At 38.3% G+C, this 19,943-nt stretch overlaps 1 protein-coding gene across 2 annotated transcripts in view; it reads left to right on the top strand.

Annotated features, from left to right (window-relative positions):
• The window catches only part of SPTBN1 (spectrin beta, non-erythrocytic 1), a 306,162-nt gene that overhangs the window by 213,593 nt on the left and 72,626 nt on the right, over positions 1-19,943 (top strand). For both annotated transcript variants that reach the window (XM_053712197.1, XM_053712198.1), the window contains 9 exons: positions 987-1,067; positions 3,640-3,755; positions 4,272-4,384; positions 4,691-4,878; positions 5,344-5,461; positions 12,346-12,504; positions 15,500-15,802; positions 16,605-16,758; positions 19,065-19,935. In XM_053712197.1, coding sequence (XP_053568172.1) covers positions 987-1,067; positions 3,640-3,755; positions 4,272-4,384; positions 4,691-4,878; positions 5,344-5,461; positions 12,346-12,504; positions 15,500-15,802; positions 16,605-16,758; positions 19,065-19,935 — 2,103 coding nt within the window. The remainder of the gene's footprint in view (positions 1-986; positions 1,068-3,639; positions 3,756-4,271; positions 4,385-4,690; positions 4,879-5,343; positions 5,462-12,345; positions 12,505-15,499; positions 15,803-16,604; positions 16,759-19,064; positions 19,936-19,943) is intronic.

Here is a 19,943-nt window from a genome sequence, read left to right as displayed (position 1 = left end):
CTTTCTAATTTACTTCAGTTATCTAATTTGCTTTGTTCACTTGGTATCCTTTGTTGAAATGCATAAACCTAGGTAGTCTCAGGATCTGGGCTCTAACTGCTGATTGGTGGCTGCACATATATAACTCTTATCATTGGCTTACCTATGTGTCCAGCTAGCTCCCAGTATTGCATTGCTGCTCCTTCAATAAAGAATACCAAGAGAATGAAGCAAAATTGATAATAGAAGTAAAATGGAAAGTTGCTTAAAACTTAATGCTTGATCTTAATCATAAAAGGAAAATTTTGGGTTGAAGAGCACCATTTACACAAGTATTTTTTGACTGAGCTCATGAATGCCACCAGGCTTTATAAGAGGTGTATCCTGGGACTGCTATGCAATGACCGTTTTAATTGCTTGTAAAACATTTGCTTTCTATGCTTTTATTTTTCTTTTTTTTTTCTTTCTTTTTACAAACATAGCACTTAATTGCATAAATAAAACATTGAATTTAAAATACTTTTTTTGCCCACAGTAATAAGCTATTGAAGTAGAGCGAGCAGACCCTACCCCTGATTTTTGTTCTCCCCTTGAATGTGTTTCCAATAATCAATTTGACCTGTTTGTAGATAGTTCATTTAACTTTAATTGTTATTTGAAATAGCTACTTTTGCATGTTGTATCCCCACCTATACTGAAAATATGAGCAAGAAACATTTTTCTGTAGGTAAGCTATGTAAATATGAGACAATAGCACTGATTAATGTCCCAGTGGAGGTGAAATTGCTACTTGTGCTCAAGACATGTACAGTATGTAGTTATTATTATTATTTATTATTATTAACGCTAAACTTGAATATGCAGTTTCACACTGAGGTTAGTTTCTTTTTGAATCAGCTTGTTTCAATGGTAATTTGTGAGCTATCAGTAATCATGGATTCATAGTAAAATGTACATGTGAAAATGTGAAACTTTATGAATTACTACATACTTTTTTTCCACTTTAGATATCCAAATGTGAACATTCATAACTTTACAACTAGCTGGAGGGACGGTATGGCATTTAACGCACTCATTCATAAACACAGGTAAGTCAGCTCATCTTTCTATTTCCCCAAAAAAGATGATGAATCGTATTATTGGCAAAAGGACTCTCTCTGTTAATTCATTGCATCCAATACAATTTTCCTCCTCTAAAAATACTATACAATTTTGCCCCTATTTAACATTTTTAAATAACTTTTTTTTTTTTTATGCCTTTTTTTCTTTTTTCAATTTTTTTATTTGTAACATTCAAACTGAATAACAGCTGAGTTTAATACAGCTTTAACAATAAAGTTGCCGTGTTTTATAACACTTTAATTAGTCTTAACATTACTGGGTAAATCTATTCAAAATATAGGCAAGTGTTCAAAAGTTAATTTGGTTTTGGCATGTTCATGTGTCAATTACCCGCGTTGCCCAATGATGTCACTTTATTTGAGGCCACACTCTTAGACTGAGAGCTCAGAGACTTTTTGGCTGGCACCTCCTGTGCTGTTGCTGGGGGAGAAGCAACCGATGCATTCAACTTGTTTTAGGAATTTACATTTTACTCAAGACTTTTGTTATTTGGGTGTTAATTTAAATGATGGCTCCTGTAAACTAGTAGCTTGTTTCTTGAGAAAATTGATGTGGCGTTTTCTACGTTTTAATAATGTTGCTTGGATTATGGAGTCAAACTGAAAGGATACTAGTCCCATTTTTTTTTCTTTCATGATTCAGCTAGATCATGCAATTTTAAGCAACTTTCTAATTTATTCCTAATATCAATTTTTCTTTTTTCTTTGTTCTCTTGCTATCTTTATTTGAAAGAGCAGGAATGTAAACTTAAAGGGCCATAATACCCAAATGTTTAAACACTTGAAAGTGATGCAGCATAGCTGTAAAAAGCTGATTAGAAAATATCACCTGAACATCTCTATGTAAAAAAGAAAGATATTTTACCTCAAAAGTTCCTCAGTAGCCACCTCCCATTGTAAAGGATTTCTAAGCAGCATTTTAGTGTGTTTGTTCTGGGACATCTGAAGGGACTAGCATTGTGCACTCTCATATTATTTCACCAATCGGGTAAAGGAAGCTTACTATGAAATCTCATGAGAGTTAAGTCAAATCTCATGAGATCACAGTAAGAGTTCATGACCTCAGCACTGCTGATGCTGATTGGCTGCTGTTCATTTCTTCATTTTTTTTAATTTTTTTTACCTGCAGCTGGGAGCAGCTGAGTATAACTTTTTACACAGAACTTACTCTGCTGAGCTGAGGAGATTGTGTGGTAAAATATCTTCCTTTTTTACATAGAGATACTCAGGTGATATTTTCCTGTCAGCTTTTTACAGTTATACTGCATCAGTTTCAAGTGATTTAGCATATGAGTATTATGTCCCTTTAAGAGCCGGCTGATTTTTGGTTCAGCACCTGGGTAGTGGCTGCTGATTGGTTTGCTACATTTAGCCACCAATCAGCAAGCGCTACCCAGGTGCTGAACCAAAAATGGGGTGGTTCTTAAGTTTACATTCCTGCTTTTTCAAATAAAGATTGCAAGAGAACGAAGAAAAATTTATTATAGGAGTATATTAGAAAGTTGCTTAAAATTGCATGTTCTATCTGAATCATGAAAGAAATAAATTTGGTTCAGTGTCCCTTGAAGCCATTTTCATAGTACATTTTCCTAGATAATATTCGTTGAATACATTCAGCGACCAACATTTATTATGTGTTTGAAAATAACTTATTCCATACCATTAGGTGTAGGATTCAGTTCTGTTTTTATTTTATGAAAATAAATTATTAAAAGAAAATTCAATTTTGCAGAATTCGTAGAAAAAGTTTGGTTTTATATTTTTAAACAATATGATCTCAATAATATTACAATACAAATGGACCATTATTTAATACAAACAAGTGATAAGTATCTTGAAGAGTATAAAAATAGGTTACAGCAGAAATGGGACAATCTGTAGTATCACTGGAGCTATAAGAGCTGTAGCAGGTAGAAGTGTAAATTCGGTGATGGCTCCTCATGCTTAGAGGGCTATAGCAGCTACAGTTGACAAGATGGTTTAAAGTAATCATAATATGAAGTTACTTGGGTAAGCAAAACATTAATACAAAGACTGTCAATAACTATGCGAACCAAAGAGAAAGAAATATAAGAGAGAGGAAAAAGGACACCACAAACAAGAAGAAAAGAGGAAAACCGGACCAAAGAAGAAAGCATAAGAAGGAAAATGAAGGGGTGGAGGGAGGTAAGAGGGGAAGTGATGTTATGGCAATGCACTAACACTACATGGGTAACTGGCCCTAAAAAGAACTATCATACCATTTTGGGGTACAGTATTTTTATTGATCTACTCGGAGAAACCTTGACGTTTGACTTGAGAGAAATAGGATCACAGTAAATCACTATCAAGATGATCTTTGTTTTTAGTTCCGCTGATATTGAGTTATAGGAGTAAAAAGGTCATATTGGGTACAAAAATGTAGGTAAAATGTACTAATTGTTCTTTATACCGATATAACTGGACTGTGCAGACAAGATGGCGCTAAATAAAATAATACAAGTGAGTGGCACTTTTTATTGGATTGTTTTTTAATGATGCTTTCTTTGTTTAAAAACAGGCCGGACTTAATTGATTTTGATAAATTAAAGAAATCCAACGCACACTACAATCTTCAAAATGCTTTCAACCTTGCAGAGCAGCATCTTGGCCTTACTAAGCTTCTGGACCCTGAAGGTAAGTAATTGGCTGCTTTAAAATGGTGGCTAACCTATTGACATGCTTTCTTCTTTATAAAATAGCAATTGTTTAGATCTTAAAGGTACATGAAACTTAAAATATGGATAGCATGATTGTTAGAGCATACAGTTTTTAACAACTTTCCAACTTACCTCTTATCTAATTTGCTTCTTTCTCTTGATTTTCTTTGTTGAAAAGCATATCTAGGTAGGGTCAGGAGCTTGGAGCTAGCTGCTGATTGGTGGCTGCGCATATATGCCTCTTGTCATTGACTTACTGATGTTTTCAGCTAATTCCCAGTAGTGCCTTGCTGCTCCTTCAAGAAAGGATACCTAGAGAATGAAGCTAAATTGGCAATAGAAGTAAAGTTGTTTAAAATGTCGTGCTATATCTAAATCATGAAAGAAAAAAATTGGGTTTCATGTCCCTTTAATATCAGCCTCATAAACAGCTTTTTAAAAATGTGGTCAATGCAAGTCTGGGGTGTTAATTTATGTTGCTTTGTGATTTTAGATATCAGTGTGGATCATCCAGATGAAAAATCCATCATCACCTACGTAGTAACATACTACCACTACTTTTCTAAGATGAAAGCCCTGGCTGTGGAAGGGAAGCGTATCGGAAAGGTTTGTAAACTATATAAAATGGGTCTGTTATTTTTTGAGACATTTTCCCAGGTCAGGGGTTACAATCCTTGGTATGCGTTCTCAAGAAGGCAAACCACTGGGCTAGTTTGCATGCAGGATAACTTTTTAGAAGATTTGGTCACAAACTCTCAAAAAAAGAATCACCACCCCTGCCCTAGGATCATTTTTAATACTAAATACTGTAAATAATCTGACTGATGTAGCAAGCGCTAATCCTTTATCCTCCAGCTCTGCCATTGCAAGGGTTAGAGTTGTGCGCTCACATGATGCGTTTTTCTTTGTTAGGTGCTGGACAATGCCATTGAAACTGAAAAAATGATTGAGAAATACGAATCTCTGGCTTCTGACCTCTTAGAGTGGATTGAGCAAACCATCATCATCTTAAACAATCGTAAATTTGCTAACTCTTTGGTCGGAGTGCAGCAACAACTGCAGGCGTTCAACACATATCGCACAGTGGAGAAGCCACCAAAGTAAGTGTTCACTAGAACTCAGTTGGATAAGAGTTACAATATTTCAGGGCTTGACAAATCTAGGGAGCCAAAGTGCCTAGAAGATTACTTCTGGCTCCTAACTTTTTGCATATATCTATATAGATATATCCAAAAACAATAAAATTAAAAAAATGAAGCTTTGACTACATAATATTCTTCCTGGCCAGTGTTCCACTGCTGAGCTGCTCACAAAATGTGGCCTTAGAGGAAACACTGTTTCTGGCTTCAAAATTTCAATTAATTTTGCCAAACTCTGCAACAGGTAATACAATTTGAATCCTGTTCAAATGGAAATAACTGAGCAAGATGTAGTTATTATTTGATTTTCATATTATAAAGGGAAGGAAATCCCTGAATAATGAATTAGGTAGCCTATGTTTGCTTGGCTTATACGTCTTGTGTTAAATTTGTTCACCCTATTAACATATGACTTTTTTTTTTCAGGTTTACAGAAAAAGGAAATCTGGAAGTGCTGCTTTTTACTATTCAGAGCAAAATGAGGGCAAATAACCAGAAAGTGTACATGCCACGGGAGGGCAAACTCATCTCAGATATTAACAAGGTGACAGATTCCCCCATATTGCTATTTGTTTCTATTGCCTTGTGCCTGATATGAAATGCAATATGTTGGTCTCAACATTCTCATAGATATTTCACAATCAAGCCGGGATTGGCAGAGCAAACATTTTAACCCCTAATTTCTTCGAATCAAGGTTCCTTCTTGCAGATTATAATTGTGTAAATAACACACAGAAATTCATGTTTATATTTTATATATAAAAATATACTCATTCATAAGCTTACCCTAAATGCATGATAGAATATTTTTTGTTTTGGGGGGAGGGACATGAATAACTGACTTGTAAAAATATTTTTAGTAACCATGTTTGTGTAATTCTTACTGTTTGAAAAAAATACAAAAAATGAATGTTTTAAGCTCATAATATATCACCTTTTATAGATCATACATTTATAAATGCTGATAAACTTATTTTAAAACAACCTTGTTTATGATTTGTTAAAACAAATTTGGGTAAAAACTCACAATGTACAAATCACAGGTCACTATCCTTAATGCTACACATTGTTTGCGTATAGCACTTTGTGAGGGATAATAAGTAATTTCCTTCCATAAGACAGGGAGAGTCCATGACTTAATTCCTTACTGTTGGGAAATACAACACCTGGCCACCAGGAGGAGGCAAAGACACCACAGCCAAAGGCTTAAATATCCCTCCCACTTCCCCTATTCCCCAGTCATTCTTTTGCCTTTCGTCACTATAGGAGGTGGCAGAGAAGTGTCAGTAGATTTGGATAGTCCTGTAATGGGTATGTTCCCTTTGAGAAAGGACTGGAGGTTTAAGTAATCATGTTAACCTCTCAGTGAGAGTATTGATGAAAGTTAGAGGCTGGAGATGCAGGGAAAGTTTTTCTGCGAACCCATCCAGACTGTTGCTAACAGCTCCTGAGCAATCAGTGTTGACGAGTTTCACTGCTTGTTGCTACACACACAAGCCCATGTTAGAAGCGCTGCTGCAAGACTGTCACACTTGAGAGGTTGTGCCTGTTCCACAGCATGGATCCTGGAGGGGAAGACCGTTTTTTATATATACAATTTAAAACGCTATACAGGGTCACATTGTGGCTCCTTGATAGGATCAAGGCTTAATATCTCCTTCAGGGTGATTATTTGAACAGTTTGGGGATTTATATCTGCTTAATGTGAGTTTTTTTTCTTTTTTAGGTTCATAGACTGTGTTTTTTGTGTTGGAACAGGTTTCACTTTCGTTTTTGAAGTGTTGCACAGCTTATAATAGCTTGGTGCCCTTTTTCATAGCAGGGGAAGTCCTGTCTTGCGTACCACTAGACCGGGTGCAGTCTCTTTAATTTCCTAAGATCCTGCTGCAGACATCTCTCCTGAGTTAGCTGTCTGGGTCTAGGAGGTGGTGATTGCCCCAGCCATTGGGAGTATTAAGGTGTGTTTTTTTTTTTTTTTAAATTAAAGTATTTCTTGTTTTGCCCTTCTGTGGGTATATACAAAGCTATGGAGGACTTTGACACTACATTAGAAGGTTCCACTCCTTCTATACTGATTAATAATTCCTGTTTATATTGTGAGGAGACTGTGGTTTGCCCATCTGCTCAATTTTGTTCCATTTGCCTAAACACTGTTCTAAAGTCTAAGAAGGGAGACAAGCCTGCTAGTACTAATATCGCTATTAGCCCTTCTGAGCCGTCTACTTCTCAGGAATCTGGGTCCCGAGAAATTACTACCCTTTCTACATTACCCGCTCTACATGCAGTTCCGCACGGCTCAACTAATCCTCCATCTGGAGGGGGCTTTTTTCCAGCGGACTTTACCTCGCAATTACAATTTGCGGTGTCTGCGGCCCTGAGTGCCTTACCTCGCTCTAACAAACGCAAGAGAAAGGTTAAACATAGTTCTCCTGACCTAGAGTCATCTAAATATTTGTCGGATTTGGCTACTATATCCCAGCTATCCGAGGATGAGTTAACCTCTGTAGCTTCAGAGGTTGAACTTTCTGAGTCGGAGACTTCAGTTACTAAACCTCCTTCAGCGGAGGAACCCTCCTTTAGATTTAAAATTTAGCATCTGCGTTTTTTATTAAAGGAGATTCTGTCTACTCTAGAGGTTCCAGAGGCTACACTCCCTGAGGAGCCTAAGATCCCTAAATTATATAGGGTTTACAAAGATATGAAGGTCACTCTGACTTTTCCTGTGCCAGGTAAGATGGCGAACATTATTAGTAACGAATGGGTAAGAGTAGGAACTTAGCTTGTACAAACAGAGCGCACCAAGCAGCTTCCGATCCTCTTATCCCTAACAGCGGAAGTAAAACCAGCTGTCATGGAGTGCCGTAGCAGTGGCGGAATCATGCCACGAAAGCAACAATGCAGGCACTGCACAGGGGTACTGTGTAAAAAAACTCCCACATTTATTGAAGACAGGTAAAAACAGCCAAAGCTGAGTGCACAAACATGAGCCAAAAATGAATGCAGACAGACAACAGGCACGACAATGACGTGTTTTGCGCCCCCTAGTGGCGCTTATTCATAGACATCAATGTCTATGAATAAGCGCCACTAAGAGTAGGAACTTCTTTTTCCCCCTCGTCTACTTTTAAAAAATGATTCCCGGTCCCTGACTCAATTAGATTTGTGGGGCTCCATCCCAAAGGTGGATTTAAATTTTAAAATTTAAACTTTTCTGAGGAAGATGTTTCAACATACTGGGTTTTAATTTCAACCGGCGGCAGCTGTAGGTGCGGTTGCTGGAGCAGCTACCTACTGGTGCGACACTCTGTCGGAGCTCATTGAGGTAGAGACTCCTCTTGAGAGAATTAAGACACTGAGAATTGCTAACTCCTTCATCTGTGACATGAATATGCAGATTATTCACATAAATGCAAAGGCTGCTGGCTTTGCGGTTCTAGCCCGCAGGGCTCTCTGGTTTCTGGTCTCTTGGTCTGTGGATATGACTTCTCAATCCAGACTCCTTTCTCTTCCCTTCAAGGGGAAGATTTTTTTTTGGCCCAGGGCTGGACTCCATTATCTCTACGGTTACCAGAGGGAAAGGTGCCTTCCTGCCGCAGGATAAGAATAGGCCTAAGGGACGGCAACTGTCTAATTTTTGTTCCTTTCATGCTGACAAGTCACAACGAAAGCAGTCCTCTTCCAAGTTCAAGCAGCCCAAGAGTACTTGGAAGCTGGCTCACTCCTGGAATAAGTCCAAACAGACTAAGAAGTGAACTAAATACAAATCAGCATGAAGGGGCAGCCCCCGATCCAGGATCGGATTGAGTAGGGGGCAGACTGTCTCTTTTTTCAGACACTTGGTTCCAGAATGTACAGGATCCTTGGGTCCTGGAGGTTGTATCTCAAGGATACAGGATAGGATTCAAGTCTCATCTGCCCAGGGGAAGATTCCTACTCTCCAGTCTTTCAACAAGACCAGAAAAGAGGGCTGCCTTCTTAGGTTGCATATGGGATCTCTCCTCTCTAGGAGTAATTGTCCCGGTACCTACAGCAGAAAAAGGTTTGAGGTTTTATTCAAACCTTTTTGTGGTTTCAAACAAGGAGAGAACTTTTCGTCCAATTCTGGACCTAAAGTGCCTAAACAAGTTTCTGAGTGTTCCCTCTTTCAAGATGGAGACAATACGGACAATCCTGCCTCTGCTTCAGGAAGGACAGTTTATGACCACAATAGACCTGAAGGATGCATACCTTCTTGTCCCGATTCACAGGGAACATTTTCAGTTCCTGAGATTTGCTTTTCTGGATCAGCACTTCCAGTTCATAGCTCTTCCGTTTGCCATAGTTACTGCTCCAAGGATATTTACAAAGGTTCTGGGGGCTCTTCTAGCCGTTGCCAGAACACGAGGTATTGCAATAGCACCTTACCTGGACGATATCTTGGTACAGGCACCATCTTTTCGTCTAGCAGAAGAAAATTCGGAGTCCCTTCTCAGTCTTCTTCGATCACATGGATGGAAGATAAACTTGGAAAAGAGTTCTCTTACTCAAAGTACAAGGGTGAATTTCCTGGGAACTATAATAGACTCCATATCCATGAGAATATTCCTCATAGATCAGAGACGTTGCAAGCTAACTTCTGCATGTCTTGCCTTCCAGGCCTCCTTGAGACCCTCAGTGGCTCAGTGTATGGAGGTAATCGGACTCATGGTGTCCTGGATGGACATCATTCCTTTTGCCAGATTCCATCTCAGACCCTTACAACTATGCATTCTGAGACAATGGAACGGCGACCATTCAGATCTGTCTCAACAGATTGTGCTGGACAGCCTTTCGAGAGACTCGCTCTCCTGGTGGCTTTGTCCAGATCAGCTGTCCCAAGGCACGTGCTTTTTGAGACCGTCTTGGGAGATTGTGACTAGGGACGCTGGGGAGCCTTTTTGGGGTGCCAAGAAGGCACAAGGTCTTTGGACTCAGGAGTCCTCTCTTCTGATCAATATTTTGGAACTCCAGGGAATCTTCAATGCCTTGAAGGCTTGGCCCATTCTGGGTTTGTCCCAGTTTATCAGATTCCAATCAGACAATATAACCTTGGTTCCCTATATCAACCATAAAGGTGGAACGAGAAGTTTCTTGGCGATGAGAGAAGTATCTCAGATACTAGAGTGTCCGGAGACTCGCATATGTACGCTGTCAGCGATTCACATTCCGGGTGTGGACAACTGTGAAGCGGACTTCCTCAGCACGCAATCCTTTCACCCAGGAGAATGGTCTCTTCACCCCAAGGTGTAGGCAGAGATATGCAGCGAGTGGGGGACGCCGGAGATGGATCTTATGGCATCCCGCCTCGATACCAAGCTACCCAGGCACGGGTCGAGGTGTCCTCAGGCGGAATTGATAGATGCCCTATCAGTGCCATGGAGGTTCAGTCTTGTATATATTTTTCCTCCATTACCACTTCTCCCTCGTGTGGTGGCTTGCATCAAGCAGGAGCGAGCATCTGTAATTCTGATTGCTCCGTCGTGGCCGTGAAGGACGTGGTTTGCGGATCTGGTGGGGATGTCCTCATCTCCTCAGTGGAAATTACCTTGTTGCAGAGATCTGCTGATACAGGGTCACTTCGTTCATAAAAATCTAGATTCTCTGAGGCTGACTGCATGGGGATTGAACGCTTAGTCTTAGCCAAAAGAGGGATCTCTGAGAGTGTTATCGACACTCTGGTTCAAGTTCGTAAGCCAGTTACTCGTCGTATCTACCATAAAGTGTCGAGCACTTACTTGTACTGGTGTAAAGAGCGTGGCTTTTCCTGGCATAAGGATAAGGTTGCCAGAATTTTATCTTTTCTCCAGGATGGACTGGAGAAGGGCCTATCTACTAGTTCCCTGAAGGGACAGATATTGGCTCTGTCGGTGTTACTGCACAAAATATTGTCTGAGCTTCCTGATGTGCAGTCCTTTGTCAAGGCTCTGGCTAAGATCAGACCCGTGTTTAGATCTGAGGCTCCGCCTTGGAGCCTCAATCTTGTTCTTATTGTTTTGCAGCAGGCTCCGTTTGAGCCTATGCATACGGTTGACATTAAATAGTTATCTTGGAAGGTTCTTTTTTTGCTGGCTATTGCCACTGCACGCAGAGTTTGAGATTTTTGCTTTGCAATGTGATCCCCTGTATCTGTTTTTTATGCTGATAAGGCAGTTTTACGCACTAAACTAGGGTTCCTCCCTTAGGTGGTGTCGAATCGTAAAATTAATCAAGAAATTGTTGTTCCTTCCTTGTGTCCTAATCCTTCTTCAGCGAAGGAATGTTTGCTTCACAACCTAGATGTGGTTCGTGCCTTGAAGTTCTATCTTGAGGCTTCTAAGGAATACAGATAATCTTCCTCTTTGTTTGTCATCTATACGGGGAAGCGTAAGGGGCAGAAGGCTACTACAGCGGGACGACAGCCTCCTGAGAGGATAACTGCTCATTCCACTAGAGCAGTGGCTTCCTCCTAGGCTTTTAAGAACAAAGCCTCAATGGATTAGATTTGTAAGGCGGGTACCTGGACCTCCTTACACACTTTTTCTAAATTTTACAAGTTTGATGTGTTTGCTTGAAGCAGCTTTTGGGAGAAACGTGCAGGCTGTGGTGCCCTCAGAATAGGGTCTGCATATTTTTTCTGTTCCCTCCCGTTATTCATTCAGTGTCCTCTGGAGCTTGGGTATAGTTTTCCCAACAGTAAGGAATGAAGTTGTGGACTCTCCCTGCCTTATGAAAGGAAAACATAATTTATGCTTACCAGATAAATTCCTTTCCTTCCTGGCAGGGAGAGTCCACAACCCCGCCCGTAATTTGTTTTGATGGGTGGCTCCCTTTTTTATATTATTTCTTCTGGCACCTTTTTATACCCTGATGTTTCTCCTACGTTTTCTTGTTCCCTCTGCAGAATGACTGGGGGATAGGGGAAGTGGGAGGGATATTTAAGCCTTTGGCGGGGGTGTCTTTGCCTCCTCCTGGTGGCCAGGTGTTGTATTTCCCAAAAGTAAGGAATTAAATTGTTGACTCTCCCTGCCAGGAAGGAATGGAATTTATCTGGTAAGCATAAATAGTTTTTTTTCTATTTTGATCTTAAATAGTCTTTACAGAGATTAACCCTTTAATAGTATTACATGAACTAGTGTATACTGAAGCAAAATTACACCTTTTCATGACAATACAAATGCAGCAATGTATCTAAATGATTTATAATAATTAAAAAAAAAAAAGAAAATTATATTTATAAAGCTGTATTTATAATTTTATATGTATATAAACTGCAGCACAAAATGATTTAAAAAAAACATGCATGTTAGTGATTTATTTTCTAACTTAAGGACTGTAACATATCATTTGCTGTTGTAGTAAATTCTGCAAAACTGATGCTATTGGAAATTGACGCAGATATTTATGGCTGCACTTTTTTTTTATTTTTTTCAGGCCTGGGAAAGACTGGAAAAAGCTGAACATGAGCGAGAACTGGCACTGCGTAATGAGCTAATCCGACAGGAAAAACTGGAACAACTCGCACGTAGATTTGATCGCAAAGCAGCTATGAGAGAAACCTGGCTCAGTGAAAACCAGCGTTTGGTATCTCAGGTATAAAAAGATAATTTGTAGAAAAATTGGCCCCTTTTCTTTTTCGGAAGACTCCACACGTCAGATAACTTATAAAGTAATCTATGTAAGATCATTTCATAAGCTTAAGCAGAGCTGAAAGGAAGTATGCTTTGGTGGATCTACATTTGTAATTGAAGTACTTTGATTTATTACAGAAAAATAATGTAAAATAAGGCATTTTATAAAAAAATGTATTTCTAATTTAAAGAAAAATCCATATTTTGTGTTCAACTAAATACAGCTGACATTAAAAACAGCATGGAATACTATGTAGCAGAAATTAATAAAATGAGGGTCCCCACACTACACAAAACAATTTGAAGCGAGGTGGAAGGATGGAACTTTACACTACAGAAAAAAGGGGGTGCCCCCACCCTACATAGTGATTGCATTAGGTGGGGGGACCACTACACTACAGAGAAAATAATAAATAAAATAAATAAAAAAATACTTATACACCTAAAATGGCCGCCACTAGTGGAAAATGGGGAGGGTTAGAGAGCTCTTTGGGAGGGATTAGGGAGGTGGGAGGGTTGAGGAGTAATCACTATGCAGAAAAAATAATAATAATAAAAAAAAAGCCCTAAACTGCATACTATTAGACTGTGTCTGCCAGCGCCTAAGATGGTAGGGATGAGTTGTTGGGGGGGGGGGGGGGGGATCCCTGTATTTCAATACTATTACCCTTGCAAAATAACGAATTAACCCTATCCACTGCCCGGAATTTCAGAAGTGTGGTGCGCCGCTGCAATTAGCCACCTTCTAACTACCAAAAACCAATTTCTGAACAAAGGGGATCACAGAGAAGCTTTTGGAACCATTTCTGTTATGACTGCATACACTGTATGTAAACAATTTCAGTGAGAAACACAAAGTTTGTGAAAAAGTTGATGAATTTTTATTTTATTTATATATGATTGGATTTGGCGGTGAAAGTTGGTATGTAATATACCAAAATGGGCACATAGTTTTGATAGGTAGATAAAAAAAAAACTAAGGCTCGATTTCTGTTTAAATCGATTGATGCCCAAAATACCAAAATTTTAGCATTGTTGCTATGTTTTCCCGGTAGTAAGGGGTTAAAATGATATGCCCAGTTTGAATCATGTCTTTAAACAACATTAAAGGGACATTTAACAAAATAATTGCTTGACAGAATAATGTATTTAAAGCAAAGATTAGCCTCAGAATAGTATGAAATACACACACACATATATATATATATATGTGTGTGTGTGTGTATATATATATATATATATATATATATATATATATAATCTTAAATTATATTAGTTGTTTAAATAAGTAACGTTTTAGTGTTGCTAAAGCAATGGGTGCTGTCATTTTGTAACCTAAGTTTCCTAATATACCGAGGCCCAATAGAAACGGCTATAAAGGAGTCACTGGTGTGTGTAACCAATGACAGTGTTGAGTTTGCATTTCCAAATCTACAAGAAATTTGATTACAGAAAAATGGGGCAACATATGTGATGAAAACATATTGCAAAGTTTTTAGTACACATAATTAAAGATGTCATATGATAATCTCATGGTGTTTAAAGGGACACTAAATGCAATTTGTTTTTTCTTTAATGATTCAGATAGAACTTGCAATTTTAAGCAACTTTCTAATTTACTCCTATTATCAAATTTTCTTCGTTCTCTTGCTATCTTTATTTAAAAACCAGGAATATGATGCATAGGAGTTGGCCCATTTTTGGTTGAGAACCTGGGTTATGCTTGCTTATTGGTGGGTAAATGTCAGCCTCCAATAAGCATGCACTATCCATGGTGCTGAACCTAAAATGGGCTGGCTGCTAAGTTTTTACATTCATGAATTTCAAATAAAGATAGCAAGAGAATGAAGAAAAATTGATAATAGGAGTAAATTAGAAAGTTGCTTAAAACGGCATGCTTTATCTGAACCATTAAAGAAAAAAATTGGGTTCAGTGTCCCTTTAATATCCCTTTAAACTAATTTCTATCATTCATAAAGTTTTTTATTTTGATTTCAAAACTAAAAGGAAGTGCATATCTGTACAGCACTTTGGCTAATAAGGAAGACTCTCTTTTTTTTTGTGGCTAGTGACATGTCCCATGCAGCACATAAACAAACAAAAAAAAAAGCTGAATTCATTTTAAAATTACATTTACAAAATTATGTTTATGTCCCTTTTAATTCTTGGTGCCTCATCCTTGATCAATCAAGAGTAGTGCATACAGAGTGTACTCAACAATTAGCGGCTCTTAAAGGGACTGTACAGTTCAAATTAAACTTTATGGTTCAGACAGAGTATGCAGATTTAAACAGCTTTCCAATTTACTTTGCTGAACTAATTAACTACATTCTTTTAGTATCCTTTGTTGAAGGAGCGACAATGCACTACTGGGAACTAGCTGAACACTTCCGGGAGTCAATGAGAAGTGGCATATATGTGCAGCCACCAATCAGAAGCTAGCTCCTAGTAGTGCATTGCTGCTCCTAAACCTACCTAGGTATGCTTTACAATATTTTATGTTCCAACTGAATCATGATATTCAAAACCGCGCTGCTCAGGTGAGATATTCTAAGAAGTCTCGTCGGTGTGGCGAGGCCCTTAAAAAAAACAAAAAAAAACACAAATGTTATCTTTTGAGAAATGTTTATGTTGCTATGTAGTGTTCTTTATGTGAAACAGACACTGCTACATTACAGTACAAGGTCTAAAAAATGTTTGTGTGTGATTTCTCTCCATGCTGGGAGGTTTTGAATATCAGACCCTTAGGGTTTCATGTTCCTTTAAGACTGGCACTGGGGGCATGCAAATGGTGCCAGTCTAGGATTAAAAAAAACAAACCCTGGAGATATGGAACCTACTTGATGCTAAAAATCTCATTTAAACTCTAGTGTCTATAAAGGGAGAATTCTTGTAGTTTTCCAAACATGAGAGATTCCTACAATTTTGTGATGTTATGTTTTATTTTTGTGTTTTAGGATAACTTTGGATTTGATCTCCCTGCGGTGGAAGCAGCAACCAAGAAACACGAAGCTATTGAAACAGACATTGCTGCATATGAAGAACGTGTGCAAGCCGTCGTGGCTGTTGCAAGGGAACTGGAAGCAGAGAACTACCATGACATAAAGCGTATCACAGCTCGTAAAGACAATGTCATCCGCCTATGGGAGTATCTCCTTGAGCTGCTTCGGGCCAGGCGACTGCGTCTGGAAATGAACTTTGGTTTGCAAAAGGTTTTCCAGGAAATGCTGTACATTATGGACTGGATGGATGAAATGAAGGTATATTTGGCGTTTTGTTTTAGTGCGTATATGTCCGTTTTGAATCTTCTCAAAGCTCATAAAATGATTTATTAAAAAAGTGATACGTTCTGCTCAGTATAACCAAAAATAATTCTCTTTGAAAACCTTTTCTTGTAATAAATTTTGAAAACTCCTTTATCGTTTCAACATAGATTAATTCATCTAAGAAAGTCCTTCAATCAGCCTGATTACATATAGTGAGAACAATTGTGTAACTTCTGATGTAATCAAATGAAATGAACAATATGTTAGAGTATTTGATTATTGCATTACTGCTTGCATATAATTGGCCTCTGCAAGGTCAGCTCCAGTGCAGCAATGCACTACTGGGAGCTAGCAGAACTCACCTGGTGACCCAATGAAGAGGCATATGTGTGAATTTACACATAACCAGCTAGCTCCCAGTAATATATTGCTGTTCCTGAGCCTACCTAGGTATGCTTTTCAGCAAAGAATATTAAGTGAACAAACTAAATTTGATGATTGATGTAAATTTGAAATATTTTTTAAAAGTGTATCCTGTATCTGAGCCATGACTTTCATATCCATAATAATTAAGTACCAGTATTATGTTTTTGTTCTTCAAGCTGTAGCCTTTTTCTGATGATTTGACATAGATTTTCTGAGTAACCACAGGATTTTTTTGAAAAGGATTCCATAAAGTTTTAAAGAACAGAAGTTATACTGCACAGTTGGCTAAAGGGTATCTAAGCTACATAGTGTATTACAAGCGATAGATGAACTGAGCATTAATGATTTGTGTGTTTGTGTAAATATGCAGGTTCTTTTAGTTTCACAAGACTATGGCAAGCACTTGCTGGGCGTTGAGGACCTGATACAGAAGCATGCCTTAGTAGAAGCAGACATTGCCATCCAGGCAGAACGAGTGAGAGGTGTTAATGCCTCAGCACAGCGGTTTGCCACCGGAGGAGAAGGTAAATAGCCAAATCCACTGATGCCTGCAGAATTTATATTGAAAAAAGCACACATAAGATCTGTATCACTGTGTTCATTGTATTTATCTGGCAATGGAGACTTCTATAGATGTGTAACGGACTCCCTGACTTGTGCGTATTACATTTTATCATCTCTGATACATTGTTATGTAGCTATGACTTTACTGATTTAGAATGAATGGGCCTTTGTTTTAGCTAGGAAGCTAATGTACCCTTCCCAAGCCTCAATTACTAATGCATACCTAGCAGTGTTTGTGCTTCAGCTTATTTCCTTTTGTAGATGGTACATAAAGGGCAGCCAGATCTCTGGGTAATTTTATAAATGTGCCCCAAATGCCCCCAAATTACAGTGGTTTGTATTTTATTAAAAAAATAACAATTGTAGCATTTTTATTTTGTAATAAAATAACTGCAGCAGGCAGTTTTTGGGGGCTAAAGTTGGCGGGTTTGTAAAAAAACAAAAAAACAAAACCGGTTTTGAAAAGTGTTTACATTGTGGTCTATGGGAACTGTGCGTTCCCTGTAAATATATTTGTTTGTATACAATTCGCTGTCATCGCTGGGCAACTTACCCCCTTTGCTGCACTTGGGTTTTGTGCCATGTATGACGACATCAGAACGAGGCTCCCATTGGAGCCTATGGAAGCGAGCTCTCGTGAGCACAATGCTTCCCAGCAATGCATTGCTTGCAACTTGTAATACAAGCGCACGTTAGCGTGAGCTGGTATTACTTAGTGGAGTGCAAATATCGCTTTTTTATAGCGCTCCACTTGTAATCTGGCCCAAAATCATTTAATACTGTTTATTATTATCCCTTGATAATCACACAGGTTTTTAATACTATTTAATTTAAGTTTCTAAACAGCATTTTTTTGTTGTTGTTGGCAAACATGGTGTTAGATATAGATAGAATACAAAGATTTTCATTAAAGGGACATGAAACCCCAAATTTTCCTTTTGTAATGCAGATAGAGCATACATTTTTTTAAACACCTTTCCAATTTGCTTCTGTTATCAAGGTCGTTTTATTTTCTTGGAATCTTTTGTTGAAGGTGCAGTAATGCACTACTGGGAGGTAACTGAACAAATCTTTTTAGCCATGACTAGAGGGATATATGTACAGCTACCAATTATCAGCTAGCTCACAGTAGAGCATTGCAACTCCTGAGCCTACTTAAGCATGCTTTTTAACAAAATATATAAAGAGAATGAAGTAAATTCGATAATAATAGAAGCAAATTGGAAAGTTGTTTAAAAGGGCATATACTATATGTCACTGGTTTTCAACCCTATCCTCAGGTCTCCCCAACAGGCCAGGTTTTCAGGATTACCTTGGATGAGAGCAGGTAAAATAACTGTGTTTATTAAGCAGCTGATTATTTCACCTGCGCTCCAGTTCACAAATCCTCAAAATGTGGCCTGTTAGGGGGTCTGAGGACAGGTTTGTTAGCCAGTTCTCTATCTAAATCTCAAAAGTTTAAATTTGACTTTTCTGTCCCTTTAAAATAGCTTTAATGCATTTTTACTGCATCTAAGAAAAAGGACATTTTAAAGTTTATTACTGATTTATTTGATATATTATGGATTCTTCTTTGTATTTCTTTTTATGCCTCTGGCAGCATGTCCCCTGCTTACCAATAGAGCTGCTGGGATTGTCCTGAAAAGCCAATGAAAAACTGATTATAAGAAGCATGCATTTCCTGACATAGAATACATCATACATATGAAATCACTGTATGTTAAAATATTATTGCTTGAAAAGGGTTAAGTGTAAACTGTTTTAAATTATTTTTTAAACTAACAGGAAATGAATCTGTTCTTAAATAATCCTTAGATATTGGTAAATAAAATCCACCCCATAGATTTATTGGTAAACAGTGATTCACCATACAGTCAGAAAACCAATACATTGTTATGTATAGGAAGAAATAAAAATCAGATATTATAATAATAATATTTTAACATCATTTTCATTTATTCTCCTTTTAAATTATAAAAATGTTTTCTGGTGTTAATGACCCTTTAAGCACAAAACCAAACCATTCTATTTATATCAAACCTTTTTTTGGTTGGTTCATATTCACATGCGTTAGAGCTATTATAGTAACACAAAATGTAACATAATAATATGAAGTAATGTATTTTGATTTTGATCAAATGTAATGCTGATTTAACCCCTTAACGAACAGAACAGGCTATAATCAGTTGCAGTTCATGGGTTAAATGACATGAGAATATTCTGATTATAAGTGTTTGCTTTTAATATAATGATTTGCCATTTGTAGGCTATACACCATGTGACCCGCAAGTTATCCGTGATAGAGTGGCACACATGGAGTTTTGCTACCAGGAGCTTTGCCAGCTAGCTGCTGAGAGAAGGGCACGTTTGGAGGAGTCTAGGCGACTCTGGAAGTTTTTCTGGGAAATGGCTGAAGAGGAGGGGTGGATAAGAGAGAAGGAACAGATCTTATCTTCTGATGACTATGGTAAGGATTTGACCAGTGTCATCCGCCTGCTTAGCAAGCATAAAGCATTTGAAGATGAAATGAGTGGGCGCAGTGGCCACTTACTTCAAACGATAAAAGAAGGGGAGGAGATGATTTCTGAAGATCATTTTGGCTCTGAGAAAATTAGAGAGAGGATTACAGATATTCAGGAGCAGTGGGCTAATCTTGAGCAGCTATCTGCTATAAGGAAGAAACGTCTAGAAGAAACGGCTAGCTTACATCAGTTCCAGGCAGATGCTGATGATATTGATGCATGGATGTTAGACATCCTGAGAATCGTATCCAGCAATGATGTTGGTCATGATGAGTTTTCCACTCAAGCCTTAGTAAAAAAGCACAAAGATGTCGCTGAAGAAATTGGAAGTTACAGGACCACCATTGATGCACTTCATGAACAGGCTGCAGCACTACCTAAAGAGCACTTTGAATCTGCAGACGTGCAGAACAGCTTGTCTGGAATCGAGGAAAGATACAAGGAATTGGCAGAACTGACAAAGCTTCGTAAGCAAGCTTTGCAGGACGCACTCACTCTGTACAAAATGTTCAGTGAAGCAGGTGCTTGTGAGCTGTGGATCGATGAGAAGGAGCAGTGGCTGAACAACATGCAAATCCCAGAGAAACTGGAAGATCTGGAGGTCATACAACATAGGTAACCAT

This window comes from Bombina bombina, chromosome 4 (assembly GCF_027579735.1).
Source record: "Bombina bombina isolate aBomBom1 chromosome 4, aBomBom1.pri, whole genome shotgun sequence".
NCBI lineage: Eukaryota > Metazoa > Chordata > Amphibia > Anura > Bombinatoridae > Bombina > Bombina bombina.
Note: the sequence above shows the minus strand (reverse complement) of the source record. Positions and strands in the feature narration are given on the sequence as shown.